This window comes from Perognathus longimembris, chromosome 26, assembly GCF_023159225.1.
Source record: "Perognathus longimembris pacificus isolate PPM17 chromosome 26, ASM2315922v1, whole genome shotgun sequence".
Lineage (NCBI taxonomy): Eukaryota > Metazoa > Chordata > Mammalia > Rodentia > Heteromyidae > Perognathus > Perognathus longimembris.
In genome coordinates, this window is record NC_063186.1 from 10,065,886 (window position 1) to 10,090,313 (window position 24,428).

Genomic DNA, 24,428 nt, shown 5'->3' on the forward strand with positions numbered 1-24,428 from the left:
AGGCATGAGCCACCAACACTGGCATTACCTGTTAAGTATTTTAAGCATCTTTTTGCTTTTCTTAGCCAACTGTCTGGTAAAATTAAATAAAAATAATGTTCCTTGCACTTTTGAGGTATAATTTTTCTATAAAGATTAGAGTGCATTCCTTTGTGTCTTTCTGCCTCCTTGTACCTCCTTGCTGTGGGAGTGGACAGAACCACTCCTGATTTTATTCATGCTCTCCAATGAGTCTGTGGGTTTTGTTCTCAAATGCATCTTACTGCTTCTCTCTGCTTTTTCCTCTCCAGATCTTAGTAATTTGCTCCTTCCTTCTCCTCCACCATTTGTGTTTTCATATGTGTGTGTGTGGAAATATTACATATTTTAGTTGTGAATGTTCTTCATGGCTGTCAGCTTGCTGTTGTTTGTTTCCTTATGTTTTCTTCCTCATTTTTTAAATTATTTTTTTCTTTCGGTACTAGAGCTTGAACTTCAGGTCTGGTGCATGCTAGGCTGTGTTCTCCAACTTCAGCCACATCTCCAGTTCTGTTTTCTTTTTCTTTTTTTTTTGCCAGTCCTGGGCCTTGAACTCAGGGCCTGAGCCCTGTCCCTGGCTTCTTTTTGCTCAAGGCTAGCACTCTGCCACTTGAGCCACAGTGCCACTTCTGGCCGTTTTCTATATACATGATGCTGGGGAATCGAACCTAGGGCTTCATGTATTCGAGGCAAGCACTCTTGCCACCTGGCCATATCCCCAGCCCCGTCCAGTTCTGTTTTCTTCATGTTATGTTCAAGACAGGGCCTCTCAAATTTTGCTGTCCTGGCTGGTCTCAAACGGTGTTCCTTCTGTTCTAGATAGGATTGGAGGAGTGAGTCACCAACCAGCTCCTGACTTCAACTTGACACTTTTTGTTTCTAAATTACTCAATTTCTTCATGTTCTGGTGTGTGTGTGTGTGTGTGTGTGTGTGTGTGTGTGTGTGTGTGTGTGTACTGGTATTGGAGCTTAAACTTAGGTCCTTGAGCTCTCAGCTGTCTTGTTCACAACTGGTGTTTTGCCACTTATGCCATGCCTCTAGTCCAGTCTTTTGCTGAATAATTGGAACTAGAGTCTTGCCTTTTCTTCCTGGACAGCTTTGGATCTTGATTGTTCGGGTCTCAGCCTCCTGAGTAGCTAGGATGACAGGCTCAGCCACCAGCACACTGCCTGACTCTTAATATTCTGTGTGTGTGCGCATGCGCGCACGCATGCTGGTCCTGGGGCTTGAATTTAGGGCCTGGGCACTGTCCCTCATCTTAAGATTGGCACTCAACCACTCAAGACTAGCTTCTACCGTTAGCGCTCAAGACTAGCACTCTACCACTTAAGCCACAGATCCTGATTAATTGGTGCTAAGAGTCTCAGGGACTTAACTGCCTGGCCTGGCTTTGAACCACAATCCTCAGATCTTATCCTGCTGAGTAGTGAGGCTTACAGGTGTGTTTCCTGATGATCTTCATAGTCTTTAAGGAACAAAATCCTTTGTCCATGTTAATGTGTTAAATAATCTTGGTGACTTTATGTGCTGATTATTTTCCAATTATTTGGGATTGTTATTTCTGGTACCCTATCTTAAGAGATAAGCAAGCCAGGTGAAGGTGGCAGGAGGCTGAGCAAATGAGGATCTAGGATCAAAGCCAGCCCTGGCAGACATATCTGTAAGATTCTTGCTTCTACCTCACCAGCAAAAGGCTGGAACTGAAGGCTGGCTCAGGTAAAGTAGAGCGGCAGCTGTGAGAAGAAAAGGGAGAGCAAGAGTGCGAGGCCCTGAGTTCACACCCCATTTCTGATACCCCCACCCCCCCCACACACACAAAAGAAAGATAGGCAAATCTGTCTTAGTTATAACTTTCAGCTTGGAAAAACCTTTTGTTTTATGCTGACAGCCATACAATCTTTTACTTTCAGGAGATCCAAATGGATCAGCAAGCGAAGAAACATCTCCAAGAGGAGTTTGATGCATCTTTAGAAGAGAAAGATCAATATATCAGCGTTCTCCAAACGCAGGTAGAGGATGGAATTTGGGGGTAAAAATAAAGGGAGAAGCTTTAATGGATTAAAATGGCTTTTAATGGACTAGGTTTTGTTGTTTTCTGTTTGAAGTGAGAGCCTTGTTTTTAGAAGTCTTTGCTTTCCCTTCCTTTTAAGGATAAGTTGGAGTTTTATATCCTTTGATTATTTGTAATGCCATTGGTAACTATCACAGAGTATAATCAGCTACCTTGGAGAACAGTTTTATATACTTCCTCCCCTGTAGTAACACTACTGCTGTTTACTCTCTCCGGTTTGTTGTTTGGTTTCTGTTTGTTTTTATTTTGTTTTGTGCTGGGGACTGGGGTGTGAACTCAGGGCCTCAGACTCTCACTGGGCTTTTTCACTCAAGGCGGATGCTCCGCCCCTTGAGCCGTACCTCCACTTGTGGCTTTTCACTGGTTGATTGGAGATAAGAGTATCTCATGCTGGGGATATGGCCTAGTGGCAAGAGTGCTTGCCTTGTATACATGAAGCCCTGGGTTCGATTCCCCAGCACCACATATACAGAAAGTGGCGCTGTGGCTCAAGTGGTAGAGTGCTAGCCTTGAGCAACAAAAAGAAGCCAGGGACAGTGCTCAGGCCCTGAGTCCAAGCCCCAGGACTGACAAAAAAAAAAAAAAAAAGTCTCTCACACCGGTCTGCTCTTGCTGACTTGGAACTGCTGTTCTTGGAGCTCAGCCTCCTGAGTAACTTAAGATCCAAGATAGTGAGCTAGTGAGCTCGCCCCTGCCATTAAAAATTAAAAAAAAAATTTTTTTTTTGGTGCTGGTCCTGAGGCTTGAACTCAGGGGGGCCTAGACTCTGTTGCTGAGCTCTTTTTTGCTTAAGGTTTGGTGCTCTAGCGCTGGAGCCACTACTGCACTTCTGGCTTTTGGCCGGTTAATGGGAGATAAGAGTCTCATGGACTTTCTTGCCCTGGCTGGCTTCGAACCATGATTCTCAGATCTCAGCCTCGAGAGCCCTGTATTTTTTTTTAAAGACAGTATTACTTCTATCCTTTTTTTTTCCCACCCCCTAATGAAATATTTTATTTTAGGTTTCTCTCCTGAAACAACGGTTACGCAACAGCCCCGTGAATATCGATGTCCTAAAACCTCTCCCTCAGATGGAAACCGAGGCTGAAGTTGACAGGAGGGAAGAGAACACGGAGGATAATGTAGAGGCAATAGGTAAGCTTCCTCCTGTTGAAAGTTTAATTTAAAAAATAGAGGGGAGCCAGGCACTGGGGGCTCACCTGTGTCTTTCTAGCTACTAAGAGGCTGAGATTTGAGGATTGCAGTCTGAAGTCAGCCTGGGAAGACAAATCCAAGAGACTCTTAGCAACCAGCAAAAAACCGGAAGCAGACATGTGGTTCAAGTGGTTGAGTGCCAACCCTAAGCATAAAAGCTAAAGTAGATTCAGGAGGCCCTGAGTGTAAGCTCCAGGGCCACCACCAAAACAATGAAAAAAACACAGTAGAGGACAATATTGAAATACAGGACAGGAGCTGACTTAAAAAGAGGAAGGGAGTAAAGTGCCCTCAGTCTTAGCATTTCCACAAAAATGCAGAGATTTCTGTTGTCTTTTAGTATTTTGTTGTCTAACTTTCAGGAGAAAGTAATTGCTTTAAAACTTGATAGTTACATCATCTACAGGTAGCAGCGTGCTTTCATTATAATTGAAAATGATGATGTTATCCTGTGTATTGATAGCAGCTGCTACATTTCATAGGAGCAAGTCAGTTCTTCTCAAGGTTAATGGATATTGTATTTATAATTGTTTAGATATTTTAAAAATTCCATTGTTTATATGGTTCTAATCTCAAAAGTATCCATATTTTGTCCCATTATTTTTTAACTGGAAGATATAGAAAAGATTTTATGTCAAAGTTCAGTTGTTACCCTCCTTAAATTTTGGGTTTCATCTTCAGTAAAAATTTCTATTTTTTTTTATCTCCTAGATAGTTGTTGGGATTTTTTTGGAGACAAATTGGCTATACCTTTTCTTTTTTTATATAATTTAATTTATTTATTAATTGAACACAAATTTTTTTGAAAAGGTGTGTGCACAAAGGGTACAGTTACATAGTAGGGCAGTGTGTACTTTTCTTGTGATATCTTACGCCCTGTTTTTCTTTCCCTTCTCTAGGTCAGGTAGACATATATACAATATACAATGTATTAAGAACATATACAGTAGCCATGTGGCCACGCCCAAGAAAATTTGCCTAGGGCTTTAAATGTAATGTCGCTATTAGACGATATGTCGACAGTAGTCTTATATGAACGTACATACATAGCTTTTGAGCTATTGTATTCCACTGAGAGGTCAATTTTTGACCTTTATATGTTGCATAGTTGTTTGGTGTTAGTTACATACTGTTGGGTCGCTCCCCCAATCCTGTGGGAAATACTATTTGACAAGCAGTTTTTGGTTTCACAGACCTGGTCTCTACTGTCTCTCCGTCTCCCAATATACATTTTCATTTCCTAGGTTTTCATTGGTTGGTTGGTTGGTATTTTTGGCTAACAGGTTAGCATGTAAAAGGTTACACTATATATATAACCCGGTGTGGCCTCACCTTCCAGATTACTGAGCTTGCAGGCATATGCGACTACCCTTTCAAAAGACCACTTTTTTTTTTTGTATAGCCAGAATTAGAGTATGTTACTAAGCAGCTATCTGAGCAATCAGCGTATAAGAGGATTTAAAATTACCCAAATGTAAAATTTCACTCATAAATGTAATGAAATGCAGAAAGCTCTGCCAGCTTTCATGTCAGGAAGAGTGTGGTTAGAAGGAATATTTAATAATCCTTTTGAGTTGGTATTGAAGATCACATAATTATGAACAACAGCAAGTAGTTGCCAAATATGTCGGTTAAGGAAGGTGGATCCAGTCACCGTTTGTTCTCTTCTGTGCCATTGTAGACTTAAGAAAGGTGAATACAATAGGCATCTATAATCTTAGGTACTCAGCAAGGTTCAAAGGTCCAATGAACTGCCAAGAAGCTGGAAGTGGAGCTGTGGCTCAAGTGGTAGAGCACTAACTTTGAGCAAAAATAGCTCAGGTTCAAGGCCCAGGACTGGCACGTGCAAACACCTACACACACATACACACACACCATACACACACCATACACACACTCACTGTACACACACACACCATACACACACACACACACTAAATTGAATATACTACACATCTTCAAAGACTAGAGGTTTGGGAGATGCTTATATATTAGCTGGCCTTGCTCTTCTTGATCTAGTTTGGAATATTGCACAGCTTGGTAGAGGAATACCCTCCAGGGGCTTGGGGTTTGGCTTAGTGGGGGAATATCTGCCTAATTCGCCTGTGGAAGACCCTAGATTCAATTTTTAACTGCCCCCCCCCCAAAAAAAAAATGTTGACAAGCAATGGTATGCATACTTGTATACTAACAGAACTGTATGTAGAATTCCTTTCTAATTCCTCGCTGACTGACCCTGCTCCTGGTGCTTCGCTGTCTGATGCTAGGAGATGTCCCTTCTGCTAAAATGCTGGAAACACTTCAGCAAAGAGTGAAGCGTCAAGAAAATCTTCTAAAGCGTTGTAAAGAAACCATCCAGTCACATAAGGAGCAGTGTACACTACTAAGCAGTGAAAAAGAAGCTCTTCAGGAACAGCTGGATGAAAGGCTTCAGGAGCTAGAGAAGATGAAGGTAAAACTACAAAGTTCCTTCTGGAAAGATAGATCTCTCAGCTCCCCGCCTGTACCTTCTCTAGAAGGCCTTCCCCACGCTTCTCCGAACACCCATACACCCTAGCTTCTGTGGCATTTGCTGTGCTTCCGTCTCCTGTACACTTCCGTCCTACTAGAAATGAATTTGTTTTTATTTTTTAGGAGCTTCATATGGCTGAGAAGACAAAACTTATCACTCAGTTACGTGATGCAAAGAACTCCATTGAACAGCTTGAACAAGATAAGGTAACACAATGTAATATGTCACACCTCCCTAATTCATTGAGAGCTGTGAGAAGGCATATTTCTGCTTTTTAAAATTAATACAGTTGGGGGCTGGGAATATGGCCTAGTGGCAAGAGTGCTCTCCTCGTATACGTGAGGCCCTGGGTTCGATTCCTCACCACCACATATACAGAAAATGGCCAGAAGCGGCGCTGTGGCTCAAGTGGCAGAGTGCTAGCCTTGAGCAAAAAGAAGCCAGGGACAGTGCTCAGGCCCTGAGTTCATGCCTAGGACTGGCAAAAAAAAAAAAAGTAAAAAAAAAAAATTAGTACAGTTGATGTCATGAAAATTTTGCTTTTTTTTGTGTGTGTGACAGTACTAGGGCTTGAACTCAGGATCTAGATGCTGTTTCTGTGCCTTTTTGCTAGCACTCATATCACTTGAGCCACAGCATCCTTTCTAGCATTTTTGTTTATTAGTTGGAGATGAGACTGTCACAGAATTTTCCTGCCGGGACGGGCTTAGAGTTGGTGGTCCCAGATCTCAGCCTCCTGAGTAGCTAGAAACTGGAATTTGGTACTTTTTTGTTTTTACAAAACTATAACCACATTACTATGTCCTCTAGTAATTAAAGTTTTTCTTAGGGGGCTGGGAACATGGCCTAGTTAGCAAGAGTGCTTGGCTCGTATACATGAAGCCCTGGGTTCGATTCCCCAGCACCACATATATAGAAAACGGCCAGAAGTGGTGCTGTGGCTCAAGTGGCAGAGTGCTAGCCTGGAGCAAAGAGAAGCCAGGGACAGTGCTCAGGCCCTGAGTCCAAGAACCAGGACTGGCAAAAAAAAATTTTTTTTTTCTTAGTATGATCTGCTTTCTCCTCAGCTTCAGATTTTTCTTTTCTTTTTTTTTTTTTTTTTTTTTTTTTTTGCCAGTCCTGGGCCTTGGACTCAGGGCCTGAGCACTGTCCCTGGCTTCCTTTTTGCTCAAGGCTAGCACTCTGCCACTTGAGCCACAGCGCCACCTCTAGCCATTTTCTATATATGTGGTGCTGGGGAATCGAACCCAGGGCTTCACTAGGTCAGCACTCTTGCCACTAGGCCATATTTCCAGCCCCTCAGATTTTTCATATTATCTCAGAAAGGTTTTTTTGCTTTGTTTCTTTTTATGAATCAAAGTCTAGATAAAATTCTTTTATTACAGTTGGTTGATATGATTCTTTTTTTTTTTTTGGCTAGTCCTAGGCTGTGAACTCAGGGCCTGAGCATTGTCCCTGGCTTCTTTTTTGCTCAAGGCTAGCACTCTGCCACTTGAGCCACAGCGCCACTTCTGGCCGTTTTCTGTATATGTGGTGCTGGGGAATCAAACCCAGGGCCTCATGTATAGGAGGCAAGCACTCTTGCTACTAGGCCATATCCCCAGCCCCGGTTGATAAGATTCTTAAGACTTCTGTTAATTTATAGTTTCAGTTGTCTTCTTTATCATCTCCCCCCCCCCCCTCCTATGGTGATTTGGTTTCTGAGGAAAATGAAGGCTCAGGATTTTGTTTTAAAATTCCTTCTTCATGATTCTTCATTGTTAATATTGGCTATTGTCATACTATAAAGCAGGAATTAGGAGACCCTGTGAGAAAGGTAATAAATCTTCTTAAGAACATAAAATAGCTGTTACGAAGTCTGAGCACCTTTTCAAGAGATGAGTTAAGCTACTCTCATTTTACTTAGTGTCTAATAATTGATTTAATATATTATTATATGATTCTGTTTCCCCCCCGTGATCTTCATTTCTAGTATACATTATTCATTCACAGATGCTCATCAGAGGCTTGGGATAGGTTCTTCCTTCACAGACACACTGGCACATGGGAGGGCCGGGGTTCCTTATTGTCTGATAGGGGCCTGTGACCACTGACAATCACAGGAAGACAAAGGAAAATCCAAGCAGATTCCTCTACTTCACTTTGGTCCATCCATCTGGGCAGTAGGGACCATCCATTCTGAACAGTCTTTGGACTTCTCCACACATCACAGCCCTTGATCAGTGGTTGTACTTCAGTATGGTCAGGAGTCAAGTTCAATGACATCTATCTCATTCATTATAAAATACTTATTAGGATAGGGAAAATTATAGCTCATTTATAGAAAGGTTAGAAAATCTTTTAATTGAAATGTGTTTTGATACTTAAAGGATTACACTTACTAGTCACATATATATATAATATATACATATATATATATATTTTTTTTTTTTTTGCCAGTCCTCAGGGCCTGAGCACTGTCCCTGAACTTCTTTTGCTCAAGGCTAGCATTCTACCACTTGAGCCACAGCACCACTTCTGGCCTTTTCTATATATGTGGTGCTGAGGAATTGAACCCAGGGCTTCATGCATACGAGGCGAGCACTTTACCAGTAGGCCATATTCTCAGCCCTAGTCACATAATTTTTAATAAAAAAACTCTTGAGGGCTGGGAATGTGGCTTAATGGTAGAGTGCTTGCCTAGCACGCATGAAGCCCTAGGTTCCATTCCTCAGCACCACAACATAAACAGAAAAAGCCAGAAGTGGCGCTGTTTCTGAAGAGGTAGAGTGCTAGCCTTGAATAAAAAGAAGCCAGGAACAGTGCTTAGGCCCTGAGTCCAAGACACAGGACTGGCAAAAAAAAAAAAAAAAAAAAAATCTTGATACTTTGGGTGGTGGTGGCTCATGTCTGTCATCCTAGGTATTCAGGAGGCTGAGATCCAAGGATCGGGGTTCGAAGCCATACAGGGCAAAAAAGTCCCCAAGAGATTATTATCTCCAATTAACCACTCAAAAACCATAAGTGGCACTGTGGCTCAACTGGTAGATTGCTAGCTTTTGAGCACAAAGAAGCTCAGGGACAGTGCCCAGGTCCTGAGTTCAAGCCCCACAATTGATCAAAAATATTAAAAAAATGTGTGTGTGTGCACACACACACACCCCCACACCCGATACTGTAAGTATCAGAGCAGAACAAACTTGAGTTTGTGAATAGTAAAGAAATTCCTAACCTTGCACCAAGTCAAAAGTATTTTCCCTGCCTTTCTTACTAGTTTTAAGCTATCCTATCTGTTGGTGATGCAGTTTTGTTATGCAAATGCTTTAGAGTCTGCACTTATGTTCAGGGAATGGTCATCACCGAGACAAAACGCCAGATGCATGAAACCCTGGAACTGAAAGAGGAAGAAATCTCTCAGCTTCGGAGCCGCATCAAACAAATGACTACCCAGGGAGAGGAATTACGGGAACAGAAGGAAAAATCTGAGAGAGCTGGTAAGAATGCAGGGGTTACTTATTTTATGTTGTAGTGCCAAAATCACTGAAAGTACAGCTGGGTACTGGTGGCTCATGCCTGTCATCCCAGCTACTCAGGAGGCTGAAATCTGAGGATCGCAGTTCAAAGCCAGCCCAGGCAGGAAAGTCCATGAGATTCTTACCTCCAATGAAACCACCAGAAAACCAAAAGTGGAGCTGTGGTTCAAGTGGTGAAGTGCTAGCCTTGAACAAAAAGAGCTCAGGGATAGCGTCCAAGGCCCTGAGTTCAAGCCTCAACCCACAAAAAAGAAAAAGAAATATATAGGTTATATGCAGTATACTGCAGCTGTTCATTTTATCCCTTTCCTGGTGTTACTTGAGATCTGTTGCTCCTGTCTTCAAATAACTAGTTTTTCACACTTAAATAAATCCACTGCTTTAGCTTTAGTACATGCTGCTGCTATTTATGGGTATCAAGAAATTCTTCCAGTTATTTTGAAAATCCTGTCTTTTTTTTTTTTTTGGCTAGTCCTGGGTCTTGAACTCAGGGCCTGGGCACTGTCCCTGAGCTTCTTTTTGCTCAAGGCTAGCACTCTACCACTTGAGCCCCAGCGCCACTTCCAGCTTTTTCTGTGTATATGGTGCTGAGGAATCGAACCCAGGCCTTCATGCATGCAAGGCGAACATTCTACCACTTAGCCACCTTCCCAGCCGGAAAATCCTGTCTTTTGTCTTTTAAGTGCACACCAGGGTGGAATGTTCATGCTTGCACCGATCTCAGTTACTCTGTATGTACTTGTGCACACACGCATGTTTAGTTGGCCAAGGCAGGCACTAGGATAACTATCTATTTAGGTGTGTGTTGCTGCTGGATTGGGAAAATAAAAGCACATTTACTATTTCAGTGTGCTTTCAATCAGTAATATTATTGTAATCATTGTACATATAGTTTGTATGTGAGCACCTGCGTGTTTGTGTATGCCTGTTCTGGGACTTGAACTCGGGGCCTAGGCGCTGTCCCTGAGCTTTTGGGCTCAAGGCTAGCACTCTACCACTTGAGCCACCACACCACATCTGGCTCTTTGGTAGTTAATTGGAGATAAGAGTCTCAGGGATTTTCGTGTCCTGGCTGGCTTTCAACCATGATCCTCAAATCTCAGCCGCCTTAGTAGCTGGGGTTACAGGTGTGAGCCATCATTGCCCAACATTCTTGATACCACAGTTGAACATTGTAATAGCACATAAATGTTGCTAAGATACTAACATACTTTAACAGCAATGTCAATTTTTTTTCCCCTTCAGGTAAATTGCTTTGTTACTACTTTTTTAACCCCTCCCACTTTTTGCTTTTTGAAGGTTCACTCATAAGTCTCTTGGATTTTTTTCTTCCCAGACTGGCTTTAAACTGTGATCCTCAGATCTCAACCTCCTGAGTAGCCAGGATTATAGGAATGAGCCAATAGTGCCTTGCTTGTTACCTTATTGTTAACATAGCCAGTATTTAAAAAACAAAAAAAAAGGAACCCACACTCCATTGTTAACCCCCATTACAAAGTATTCTTGCCTCCAGTTATACAAAGGGAATAAAATATTCCCTTTGGAATAAAAAAAAATTTCCAGAGTTCACTAACTTATATAAGCCTTCTTGTGGTTGTTTTTCCACATGTGCTATCTTTGCTGAAGTTTATATGTTTTCTATGATTGGCAACATAGAAAAGCCTGGATTAAACCAGGGGCTGTGCTCAAGCTGGTAACCCAGCTACTTAGGAGGCTGAGATTTGAGGATTGTGGTTCAAGAGACTCATCTCCAATTAAACAGCAAAACACTGGAAGTGGTGTTGTGGCTCAAATGATAGGGCTCTAGCCCTAAGTGCATGTAGGCATTGGGGGGAGGGAGGGGGAAGAAGGGAGTGGGGAAGACCAGGCAAGAGAGAGAGAGAGGCCTGAATCCAAGCCAGAGTACTGGTAGTGAAAGAAAACAACTTGCATTAACAATTAACATGCCTTGCTTTAAAAAAAAAATTACCATGTTGTGTGTTCCAAAAATGTTTTTATTCTTTTGTATGCTCTAAGCCAAATATACCAGACATTCAGCAGGTCATAGAGATTTATGGGACCCGTTATCATAGTTTATGTATTTAATAATGTGTGATGTTTATGCATTTCTATATGGCAAACCCAAACCATGTGTGTATGTAAGTGCTTTGTTACTTGCTAATGATGTATGTAACAAACTTTGCTGAAGTCTCATAAAACATCTTTATTTTATGCGCCCACACATGCCAAAAGTGAATCATGTGCCTTTCCCAAGCCTTGTATGAACAGGACTGGGGTAAGGGCCAATATTTTTTCTTATCATGGGTCTTAGAATAAGCTTTACAAAGAAAATTCCATGTATCTCAGGCAAGAAAAGTATGAGATGAAGTAATAAGTAATGTATACATGTTTTGGCACCAAATGAATATCTGATGAGAAATTTATTATAACTGCACCTGAGTTGGATTTATTTTTAGACCTGGCAATATCACTACTACTCTTTACCCACTGGCAAAACACATTTCTTTAATGTAGGTATGGGTTTTGGGTTTTTTTGGTGTGCCGATACTGGGTCTCGAACTTAGGGCCTAGGTACTATCCCTTAGATTTTTCCTGTAAGGCTGGTTCTCTACCATGTGAAGCACCCTTCCACTTCCAGCTTTTTGCTGGTTAATTGGAAATAATCGCTTCACAGACTTTGCTGTCTGCCTGGCTTCGAACAGCAATCCTCAGCCTCCCGAGTAGGTAGGATTATAGGCAGCTGGCTAATGAGGGATTTCATCTCCAATTTAGTTACATTTGCTTGACTTTAATCCAATGTTTTTCAAGATTAGTGTGATGTTTAAGGTATTTAATAGGTAAGATGTCTTAAAATATGGGTAGGTAAAACCCGCACTATGGCTTATTAATAGGATGAATCTTGTTATATATACTTTGGACATGTCTAAAAAGCAATTTATTTCTGAGGCTTCAACTTGAATAGGAATTGCAATATCAGTTTATACCACTGGGTGGCAGTGTTTGTTTTTTAATGTAAATTGCAATCCAGTTCTCAAGTTTTTTCATACCTCTACACTTTGAAAAGTTATTTACGGTTCTAAAGAGCTATATCTAGTGGGTTTTATTAATTGTTACATTAGTAATTAAAACTAAACATTTCAGAAAGGTTTACTTTACTTTACAAGTGAAAACATAAACATTTATTAGCACATTTGTAGTGAAATATACCTTTATTTTCCAAATGGCCCTTTTTACATTTTAGTTTTTGTCTATCACATGGTTTGTTTTAATACAATACAACTGGATTTTCATGCTTGCTTTAACCTATGTTTAATCAGTTGATTTTGATGAAGTAGAATTTCTGTTTTACACAGATAAATATGTGTAAAGGACAGAATCTCACAGATTGTCTGACAGGGTCCCAAGACCCAAGAATCTTTGGAGCACACATTCTGTGTGTGTGTCTGTGTGTCTGTGTCTGTGTTTGTCTGTGTCAGCACCGGGCATTGAACTCAGAGCCTCACACTCTCTTGGCTTTTTCACGCAATGCTGACTCTTTACCACTTGATCCACAGCTCTACTTCCTGCTTTTTCCTGGTTAATTGGAGTTAATACTTTCATGGACTTTTGTGCCTGGGCTGGCCTCAAGCCACAATTCTCAGATCTCAGCCTCCTGAATAGCTAGGATTACAGGTCAGAGTCACCCGCACCTCCCTGTATTCCTTTCCTCTGCTCACAGAAAGAGGCTTGATAATTAAATATGAATTAATAAACTTCATTGATTTTTATTAGCTTTTTATTGCCTTTTCTGTTATTTGCACTTTTTTCATTTTGTAGTTCTAGCATTTTTTTCTTTTTAAGCCTAATACCACATGTGTTTTAGCCCCTATTTGCTGGGATAAAAAACACAAACTCATTTTCATACTCCCCCACCCCCACCCCAGTCCTGGGGCTTGAACTTGGCCTGGGCACTGTCCCTGAGCTCTTTAGCTCAAGACTGGCACTCTACCGTTTTAAGACACAGCTCCACTTCCTGTTTTGAGTGGTTAATTGGAGATAAGAGTCTCATGGGGACTTTGTTGCCGGGCTGGCTTCAAACCGTGATCCTCAGATCTCAGCATCCTGAGTAGCTAGGATGACAGGCATGAGCCACCAGCCCATGGCTTTACATACTTTTTTTATGTGCCAGTACTGGGGTTTGAACTCAGGGCCTGGGTGCCATCCGTTACCATTTTTTGCTCAAGGCTAGTATGCTGCCCCTTGAGCCACAGCTCCACTTCCAGCTTTTTGATGTATAGATGGAGATAAGAGTCTCATAGACTTTTCTGGGCAGGCTGGCTTTGAACCACAGTCCTTAGATCTCACCTTCCAGACTAGGATTACAGGCATGAGCCACCAGATCCTGGCTTACTCATTTTTCATGTTACTAGCCAGCCTTTTACCATCAACAATTCATACTGAGATTGGCAGCCTTTCCATACTTCTGCATCTTGTTTTGAGTAGAAGGGGATCTTGTTAGCCTATTCACAGAATATTCTCTAGGAGTTTTCCCTACCTTTATATGAGAGTTCACTGTTTAATTTATCTCTCTTCCAGATTAGTTCACTTGTCTTTTTTTGTGAAACATTTTCCATATGTCACCCTATTCCCAGCATATGCCTGGCCATGCGGTTCACACCCAGGAAATACTTGACAAAAGAATGGGTGGATCATTGACTTGTAGGTTAGCAGGCTTTCTCGCCTAACCCTGAAAGAGAGTGTTCGTGTTTATATTCCCCTTGGTCCATGTGCGTGACTTTGTTTAAAGGGGCGATGAGTAGCTGTGGAAGTCCCGCTCTGCGTTTTACTCACGAGACAGAGACCAAATATTAACTCATTAGAGCTTAGCCTAGAAGTATTTTCAAAGTTCTGAGTGTCAGTTTGCTTTGGATTTTCATAGGAGGCTGGGGTTTGAACTCAGGGTCTGTGCTCGTTAGATTACTTCCTGTGCCTAATCCTCTCTGCTTTAGTTATTTTCCAAATATAGTCTCACTTTATTTTTGGGTGGGATGGCTTGGACTGTAATCCTCCTATTTTGAGACATAGGTGGGGGGTGACAAGGGCTTTTGATGAGTTCTTAGAATTTTTTTTGTCCATGCTGGCCTCGAGTTGAAATCCTCCCCATCTCTATCTCCCAAGTAGATAGGCTTCCAGGAGTGAGCTACTGAGCCCAGCCTAAAGTGTCTTTTATTTTAAATAGAAATTGCCTGAGATACATTGAATTTTGGAAAGAACACAAGGTGTTCTTGCAACCTTCTGAAATAGTTCACGCTTCACCTTCCTGTCTAATGGTGGTTTTTGGTTTTTCCTGCGCCCTCTTGCACGTCGGCACACTTGTAATTTGTGGTTGTATGCATGCTTTCTCTCTCCTCATTTGTCCTTTGTAAAAAAAACCCCACAAAAACCCCTGAATTTATGTGGACATTCAGAACATTCTTTTAGTACTTGTGTTACAATTCTAGCCTCCTTTGCAAAGAGAAGAGAAATTCACTGGTAAAGTGTTCAAGATTATGAATACCACTTCCTTGCTACCCCAGCTGAGTAAATTCTCAGTATATCTTTTTCTGATGCCAAGATGGGACCCTGTCACAGAGTATGTTTATTATTATGCACACACACAAACACAGGAACACATATGTAACGTGCTTTGATCATTTGCAGAAGAACTTAACATTTCTTTGGAAGAAGATGGCAGAAGAAAGTGATTTTTTTAGTGTCGGAAGTTTTAATGTGTTGAATTTCGTTGAGGGTTAGAAACCCCTACTAATTGATAGATTCAGGAATTCTGACTTCATAGGAAATACAATTACTCAGCAGAGCTAGATCAGTGTTAGTATGCTAGCTGTGATCCTAGCTACTCAAGAGGCTGAGATGTGAGGATCATGACTCAAAGCCAATCCAGGAAAGTCCATGAGGCTTAACCAGCAAAAGCCAGAAGTCCGGATGTGGTTCAAATGGTAGAGCAGCAGCCTTGCGCCAACAACAAAAAAGGCACTTGAGGCTCTGAGTTCAAGTCCCAGTACTGGTACCAGAAAAGAAAATCTTTATTCTGTTGCATTTTGTTGAGAATTAGAAGCCATTTGTAATTGACAGGTTCTGAAATTCTGGCTTAGTAAGAAACATTACTCAGCTGAGCTAGATCAATATTAGCATGCTTAGCTTTCTTAGATATTGTTTCTTAAATCCTATTTTAAACATCTGCCACTATTGAACCTATATAATTCCAATAATTTTATCATCTGTTGGAAAAATTGAGCACCCCAATTGTTGTATTTAAATGAGGATTACAAGATTGCAAAGGTTTATCTTTCTAGATGAGATAATTTGGTTTCTGACATAGTAGAGAGAAGGGATTAAATTAAAAAAAAAAGGAATGTGAAACAAAAACCATCCTTAAATCATAGGATGGGTAATCAAATGGTTTATGAAAAGCATTTTAGTGGGTAAAACACTAAAATTAGGATACAATATCAGAGGTATCCTAAAATTTACTGAATGTGTTTAGTAAGTAGTAGAAAATTATATCTAAATAGAAACCAAAGACATGGATTTGCTTTATCTAAAAGGTGAGAAAGCTACATTTAATTTAGTTCTGTTCTGAATTCTGGCATTACAAGAATAGAAACAGAACTTTTTGTGTGGTATTTACTACATACATTTTTATTTTGCTTAACTGACTAAAAGGTTTTCATCTGAACAGTGGCAGAGAATAAAAAATATCTTCAGGGCCTCCAAAAGATGTTTATATGACATACTTAGTGGCTAGGAAACAGTTTTACTTGATGATGAATAATAAATGAAATGGTAGCTGGAAGTCAGTGGCTCAGGCCTGTGATCCTAGCTACTTTGGAGGCTGATGTCTGAGAATCAAGGTTCAAAGCCAGCCCAGACATACAAATCCAAAAGACTTAGCTCCAGATAGCCAGCAAAAAATGGAGCTGTGGCTCAAGTGGTAGAGCGGCAGCTTTGAGTAAAAAGGTAAAGGAAAAGCATCTTGGCCCCGAGTTCAAGTCCCAGTCCCAGTACACAAGAAACTATAACTATATTTTTTCATTACTTTCATATTTTTTTGCTTTCCATATTTAAATCTTCAGCACAAACTAAGATCTTATAGGATCTCTTTCCCACAATCAGTTAAGACACTGACTCTTTTTTCCTTTTAATTGGCAGTATTGGGGTTTGAACTCAGGGCCTTGTCCTTGCTCATCCGGGTGCTCTACCACTGAAGCCAGACTCCTATCCCTTTTTATTTTAGTTGTCTCTCAGATAATACCTCATACTTTTTGCCCAGTTCTCTCTATGTACAGCAATCCTCCTACCTAATCTCTCAGTATGGTTGAGATGGTTGATCACCAGTGCCCAAATTATTTTTGGTAAGTGTCTCCCTAACTTTTGGCCCAGCCTAGCCTTGCAGTATGTCACAAGCAGGGATGATAGGTAAGGAAACGAATCTTATAATCATAACAGGAATGAAATTATTTCTGTATCCCAGATTCTAGAATGTATAGTAAAAGCAAGCTAAGTTGAACAAAAACAATGTTTTTCTTTCTTTTACTTATTTCTATAGATGACCTGGGTGTTAGTAGGCACATGCCAGTGTACTTAGACTAAGAAACTTGAAAAAACTAATTCCAGGTAGTTGAATGTTCCTTTGGGATTTAGGCTTTAGTTAAGCATCAGCTTTCTACTTGAGGTTTATAAGATGAGTAATGGTTGCCAGAGAGATTATGTATTAAACTGTTTTGAGCAGTCATTTGTGTTTCCCAGTTGTTGGTAGAGATCAGCTTCTGTCTCTTGCTATGCCTAATACAATTTATTGTTTAAAAAATGTTTTAGTCTGAGTGTAGTAAGGAATCTATCCTAGTTACACAGGAACCATAAATGGGGGCTTCACAGTCCTGTATCAGCCCATGAGTGAGAGAAGTCCTATTATTAGCATTAAATAATTACTGACGATAAATTAAGAACTGTGGAGCAAACAAACAGCAAACAGATTATACAGTGTGGAAGCAGGGGCCCTATCTCTCTCGTCTCTTTGAATTTGTTACAAAACACTAGTTATGAGCCTAAGGAAATTTTTAAAATTCCATTTGGGTCATCAATAAGGAGCCCTGAACTCCAGGGGGTAAAAAAAAAAAGCTTGAAAATAAACTGATTTCTCTGACACTTGTGACTCTGTTAAACAGAACGAGCTCTGGCTTAGACCAATGAAGTAATTTTCTTTCCCACCTCTCCTGCTGCAGCTGCTCTTAGTTCTCCCCCTCCCTTGAATGTCAGACACGTTAGCTCACTGGTAGTGCTTCCTGAAGATACTTGTCCTCTGCTCTTTTCCTGATAGCCTTTGAGGAGCTGGAGAAAGCCCTGAGTGCTGCCCAGAAAACAGAAGAGGCGCGCCGAAAGATGAAGGCGGAAATGGAGGAGCAAATCAAAGCCATGGAGAAGAGGAGCCAGGAAGAGCGGGCCAGTCTTCAACAAGAACTAAGTCGGGTGAAACAGAAGGTCACGGGCCTCATGAAAGTAAGAATAACTCCGGGTTGAAATGGCCTGCAGACATTTTGAAACTGATCATTATTTGTATTTTTTTGGTGCTGGTACTGGGGCTTGAACTCAAGGCCTGGGTGGGGTGCTGCCCCTTAGCTTTAGGGCTCTACCCCTTAACCACTTCTGGCTTTTTTGATGGTTAACTGGAAATTAGAGTCTCAGACATTCCTGCCCAGGCTGGCTTCGAACCTCTGTCCTCAGATCTCAGCCCCCTGAGTAGCTAGGGTTACAGACATGAGCCAGCCAGCACCAGCTGTTTCTATTTGTTTTGTTTATTTGTGCTGATAATTTAGGGGCTTGAATTCAGGGCTGAGGCTCTGTCTCTTACCTTTTTCATTCATTCTTTGGCTGGTTAATTATAGTTAAGAGTCTCATGAAGTTTTCCTTCCTGGGTGGACTTCAAACCTTGATCCTCAACTCTCAGCCTCCTGCGTAGCCAGTATCACAGGTGTGAGACACCAGCCCACAGCTGAATCTGATGGGTTCCCTCCCCCCCAATTGTGGGGCTTGAACTCAGGGCCTGTGTGCTATCGCTGAGCTTTTTGGCTCAAGGCTGGTATTCTACAACTTTGAGCTACAGTTCCACTTGTGGTTTTTAGGTCCTTAATTGGAGAAAAGAATCTCACGGAGTCTCTTCCCTGCATGGGCTGGCTTCAAACTGAGATTCTCAGATCTCAGTCTCCTGAGTAGCTAGGATTACAGGTGTGAGCCACCAGCACCTGGCTGAATGTGATTTTTTTTTTTTTTGGGGGGGGGGCAGTCCTGGAGCTTGGGACTCAGGGCCTGAGCACTGTCCCTGAGCTTCTTTTGCTCAAGGCTAGCACTCTGCCTCTTGAGCCACAGCGCCACTTCTGGCTTTTTCTGTGTCTGTGGTGCTGAGGAATCGAACCCAGGGCTTCATGCATGCTAGGCAAGCACTGTACCACTGAAGCCACATTCCCAGCCCCAGACTTAAATTCTTTTAATTTTGTGGTTGTTTTGTTTTTTCTTCTTACGTTCTCACATTTTCATTTGCTCATGATTACATCTTTGAGCCAACTGAAATTTATTTATTTATTTATTTATTTATTTTTGGCCAGTCCTGGGCCTTGAACTCAGGGCCTGAGCACTGTCCCTGGCTTCTTCCCGCTCAAGGCTAGCACTCTGCCCCTTGAGCCACAGCGCCGCTTCTGGCCGTTTTCTGTATATGTGGTGCTGGGGAATCGAACCTAGGGCCTCGTGTATCCGAGGCAGGCACTCTTGCCACTAGGCCATATCCCCAGCCCCCAACTGAAATTTATTTGATATGAAATACGAGGTATGGTTCTAACTTAAATTTTTTCTATGTAACTATTAAGTATTATCCCCTATTAAGTATTAAGTATTGTCCCCTGCCCAACAACTGAGATAAAAAAAAACAAAACTTAAATAGTTGTACAAAGGGCTTTCGATCCAGCATGTCACTTTGTAAGTACAAAGCATCTCAGTCAGTGTCACCCCTTTCACCATCCCCCCCCCCTTCAGTTGGTGACTCTTAATCAGTGTAGGGGAGCTGTTCTGATTTTTACTCCTCAACAAGTCACTACCTTGATTAGGGTATAACAAAATATTACTTCCTTGGAGCGTTACGTATTTGATTCTGTGGCTTTTCACGTCATCCATTTCACTGATTTTCAGAAATCCTCAGAAGAACAAATTGCTCAACTCCAGAAGCTACATGCAAAGGAACTGGCCGAAAAAGAACAGGAATTGACTGAGAAATTTCAGACCCGTGAAAGGGAATTACAGGAACAAATGAAAATAGCCCTTGTAGGTACCTATGTTCTTTGTCTATAAACCTCACAGAGTTACAAGACTTGTTAATCAGTTGCCTTTCAGAGAGTGTAGGAAGTGTCACAAAAGGTTGTCGGAGTCCTACGTGATAATTACTTTTGCTGATCTTCAACACTTTATTTTGTCCGTGTTGTTTTCATCCATTCTTCCTATAACTGCAGGCTGTAATGAGAAGGAAAGTGAGGAGAAGATAGGTTAATTGAAAGAGTGCCTACATACTTGAGGAAGAATGTCTAAACCCTAAGTGTTATCTGACATGTATTTTATTGTTTGTGGGTTTCTTGAGGGTGTTGATCTGGGGCTTGATCTGATCTAGGTGCCATCCCTGAGCCTTTTCTGCTTCAGGCTGTCATTCTACCACTTGAGCCACCACGCCACTTCTGTTGTTTTGGGTGGTTAACTGGAGATAAGACTTTACTGCCCGGACTTTTCTTCCTAGCTAATGTCAAGCTGTGATCTCAGCTCCTAGCTCCTAGCTCAGATCTCAGATCTCAGCCTCCTGAAAAGCTAGAATAACAGACGGGAGCCACTGGGCTGTCTGAAATGCATTGTAAAGAAGTAAATGCTTTGAAAATAAATTTAATCAGACTCCAGTGGCTCACACCTCTCTGTAATCCTAGCCTGTCAAGAGGATGAGATCTGAGAATTATAGTTCGAAGCCAATCTATGCAGGAAAGACTTTGTCTCCAATTAGCCATCAAAAAGCCAAAAGTGGAGCTCTGACTCAAGTGGTAGAGCACCAGCTTTGAGCAGAAAAGCTAAGGGATAACATCCAAAGATTAAGCCATAGTATCAGAATGCACACACACACCAATGAAACAAAAACCCTCAACAGACTGATACTCAGCTCGTGGATCCCAAAGTTTTATCTGAAATGCATTTTAAAAAGGTAAATTCTCGGCTGGGGATATAGCCTAGTGGCAAGAGTGCCTGCCTCGGATACACGAGGCCCTAGGTTCGATTCCCCAGCACCACATATACAGAAAACGGCCAGAAGCGGCGCTGTGGCTCAAGTGGCAGAGTGCTAGCCTTGAGCGGGAAGAAGCCAGGGACAGTGCTCAGGCCCTGAGTCCAAGGCCCAGGACTGGCCAAAAAAAAAAAAAGGTAAATTCTCTCCATTCATATGATGCTTGAAAAAGAAATTTAAGGACTGGGAATGTGGCTTAGTGGTAGAGTGCTTGCCTAGCATGCATGAGGCCCTGGGTTTGATTCCTTAGTTCTACATAAACAAATTAAAGATAAAAGAGATAAAATTATGTAAATAAGTATAAATTTAAAATGAATGAGTTAACAAAAGCAACAATTCAGTTGTGCAGACAAACTGTCATAGTGTAAATGATCATTAAAACCCTCAAATATTTTTCTGTAAATTGTAAAAGCCTTTTTGTCTAAGTTATTATTAAAATGTGAACTATCAAAATTGTTTGTTTTATATGAAGTTACTCAAAATAATAAATGATTTTGAAATGTGTTTAGTGCAAAATGGTAAGAGGTATTTAGATTTCTAATCCCCTTTCATGAATTATTTTCTGTACTTAGTCAAATCTGAGTCTCCAAGAATTTCTCAGAATTTCTACAATAGTGACTCTTTTTTTTTTTTTTTTCTTTTTTTTTTCTGCCAGTCCTGGGCCTTGGACTCAGGGCCTGAGCACTGTCCCTGGCTTCTTTTTTGCTCAAGGCTAGCACTCTGCCACTTGAGCCACAGCGCCACTTCTGGCCATTTTCTGTATATGTGGTGCTGGGGAATTGAACCCAGGGCCTCATGTATAAGAGGCAAGCACTCTTGCCACTAGGCTATACTCCCAGCCCTACAATAGTGACTCTTGACCTATAGTAGCAGCTTTCCTTTCTGATTGGCTGAAGTCAGGAAATTAGTGTGTGGCTGTGACACATATCTGGAGACATGTCCTCTGGGGTGGTGTAGAAAAAATTCCCAGCAGTTTACAATGATGTTTAAAGCATATCAGGACAGCATGAAATAAAGATAGAGTCATGGAAGTCAAAGACAAAATGAGACATAAGTGAAAACTAAAAATAATGCTGGAAAGGACCTGCTATAGGGTTTCATGCTGGAAAAATGGGATTTTAGGGGCAGAGAGCCTTGAATGTTGCTTTATTATTACTATCTTCCAGGAACTGATATATTCAGATATAGTCTTTATAGAGAGAACCAAGACACACACACACACACACTCTTTCTCTCTCTCACACACACACGTACACGTACTTGCCTACTTCTATTTGAACCAACTTTAAAACTTTCCGCTTTTTATTTTTATGACCATATAGAAATTCATTTTACCTTATTATTTATACCCAGTATGGCGGCTGAAGCCTGTAATCCTAGCTACTTGGGAGGCAGGTATAAGGGGATTGTGATTGAAGGCCAGCTCCAGCCTAACGGTTGGTGAGGCTCCATGTCAATCATCGGCGAGTCCAGCACCACACACCTTCTGCCCTGGCTGCAGAGACAGTACCCATGGCCGGGTACTGTCATCTTCAGCAATATGGAGAAGCACAGTGAGAATTGCAACTCAGGCCAGCCTAGGGGCACAGAACAAGACGCTAGCTTGAAAATAACTCTGAGCATGGTGGTTCAAAGCCAGCCTAGGCAAGGAAATCCATGAGACTCTTATCTCCAATGAACCTCTCCCCCCTCCCCCTCCCCCTCCCCCAAAAGCTAGAAGTGGAAGTATGAGCAAACAGTAAAAGGACAGTGCTTGGCCCTGAGTTCAAGCCCTGGTACCAGCAAACAAGGCAATAAAGAAATAACCAAGACATAAAGGGTTTGGAGGTGTGGCTTCTGTGTTCCTCACCTGTCTTGCTGGCACCAAGTCCAGAGTTCCATTTTTCATACTGCCAAAAAAATTAAAATGTTGCTTACATTAAACAACACAGTGTATTGAAATAAAATATTTTAAAAATCAACATGATGAAAAATGGACTTTTTTCTTTGTCAATTCCTATATAACCCAGAATCATTTCTTCAAGTATGGTACAGTCACCAGAGTATACTGATGTGGAAACGCAGTTGGTTAGCAGTTTGTACCTAAGCAGTAGGTATCATCAAGATACTTTTCGTAATTGGAGTTCAGTCAGGCAATGGACATGTAATGGGACAACGTCATGTTATGAGTGTTCTTCTCGCTTTCCTAACCAAAACAGGTTCCACACTTGAAGCTGTTTGTGGCTTCATTGGAGGTGGGAGTCTCAGGGACATTGCTGCCTAGCTGGCCTCAAACCGTGCTCCCCAGAGGTCAGCCCCCCTGTCCCTAGGATGACAGGCATGAGCCACCCTCTCCCCTCCCCCCGTCCCCCAGCTAACACTGCACCTCAATTCTGCAGACAAGAGAGATGATGCTATGGCTTGTTTCACAGCACTGCATGTAGAGCAAATGAAAAGCATGATTCCTGCTGCGATTCCCGTTGGGAACCCTGGTGATGGGTGTGGGGTTAAGACGTTAATATAGTCCTTGTTTCCTGCACAGGAAACAAGTCGGTCAGAATTTGTGAAGATCGCTCAAGAAAAAGCAGGCCAGGAGGCTTTGGCCCTGGAAGAGCTAGAGCTGCAGAAACAGGCAGTCCTCGCAGAGAGCGAAAAGAAGCTGAAGGACCTCCAGCAGGAAGCACAGACTTATAAAACGGTAAGCTTGATAGGCATTCTCCATTGCTGTGAACTTGTTTGTGTATAAACATCAATGCTCTATCCATATAGAGGCTTTTGTTTTTTGTTGTTTTTTTTTGTTTTGTTTTGTTTTTGCTAGTCCTGGGGCTTGAACTTAGGGCCTGGCCATTGTCCCTGAGCTTCTTTTGCTCAAGGCTAGCTCTCTACCACTTGAGCCACAGCGCCACTTCTGGCCTTTTCTGTCTATGTGGTACTGAGGAGTCGAACCCAGGGCTTCGTGCATGTTAGGTGAGCACTCTACCACTAAGCCACCTTCCTAGCCTGGGCTTTTGTTTTTATGTTTACAATCACATGTCCATTTCCTTGATTGATTGATTGGCTGAAACTGAAGACTCCCTCCACACTCTTGCTTAGCTTTTTCCACTCAAGCTGGCCCTCTACTACTTGAGCCATAGCTCCACTTCTAGCTTTTTGTTGGCTTATTGGAGAATTTCAGGTTTTTCCTGCCTGGGCTGGCTTTAAACCATGATCCTCAGATCTCAACCTTCTGAGTAGCTAGGATGACAGGTGTGAGTCACTGACTGGTACCTAGCCAATGCCAACATTTTTAACAGGTGCAGTAAAGTGAGCACTAAAGCAACGTGGATCTTTCACTTGCTTGTTTTGTAAATTATATCTTAATTTCCTTTTGGTCACATAAAGAGACTGGATTTGACCTTTTTTTTCCCTTTTCTTCTTTATATCTTCCTTTCTCTTTTTCTTCCCTCCCTCCCTCCCTCCCTCCCTCCCTCCCTCCCTTTCTGTGTCTGTGTATACACATGCCAGTACAGGGGCTTGAACTCAGTGTCTAGGACACTGAACCTTAGCTTTGTCCCTGAGCTACACCTCCAGTTCCAGCCTTTTGCCAGTTAATTGAAGATGAAAACCTCACAGATTTTCCTTTCTCTCTGGCTTTGAACTGGGATCTTCAGATCTCAGCTTCCCAAATAGCTTGGGTTACAGAAGTGAGCCACCAGCACCTGGCTTGGATTTGAGCTTCATAATACTTGCCCAGTTCTGACTTCCTGATGACTTCTTTTTTTTTTTTTGGCCTTCAGAGTCAAGATAACTATAAAATATTAGTA

At 41.7% G+C, this 24,428-nt stretch overlaps 1 protein-coding gene across 6 annotated transcripts in view; it reads left to right on the forward strand.

The window, feature by feature from the left end:
• Golga4 (golgin A4) overlaps positions 1-24,428 on the forward strand; it is a 71,746-nt gene that overhangs the window by 24,333 nt on the left and 22,985 nt on the right. For all 6 annotated transcript variants that reach the window (XM_048334736.1, XM_048334737.1, XM_048334739.1 and 3 more), the window contains 8 exons: positions 1,930-2,028; positions 3,092-3,224; positions 5,552-5,736; positions 5,919-6,002; positions 9,122-9,269; positions 17,665-17,843; positions 19,524-19,655; positions 23,168-23,323. In XM_048334736.1, the coding sequence (XP_048190693.1) occupies positions 1,930-2,028; positions 3,092-3,224; positions 5,552-5,736; positions 5,919-6,002; positions 9,122-9,269; positions 17,665-17,843; positions 19,524-19,655; positions 23,168-23,323 (1,116 nt within the window). The remainder of the gene's footprint in view (positions 1-1,929; positions 2,029-3,091; positions 3,225-5,551; positions 5,737-5,918; positions 6,003-9,121; positions 9,270-17,664; positions 17,844-19,523; positions 19,656-23,167; positions 23,324-24,428) is intronic.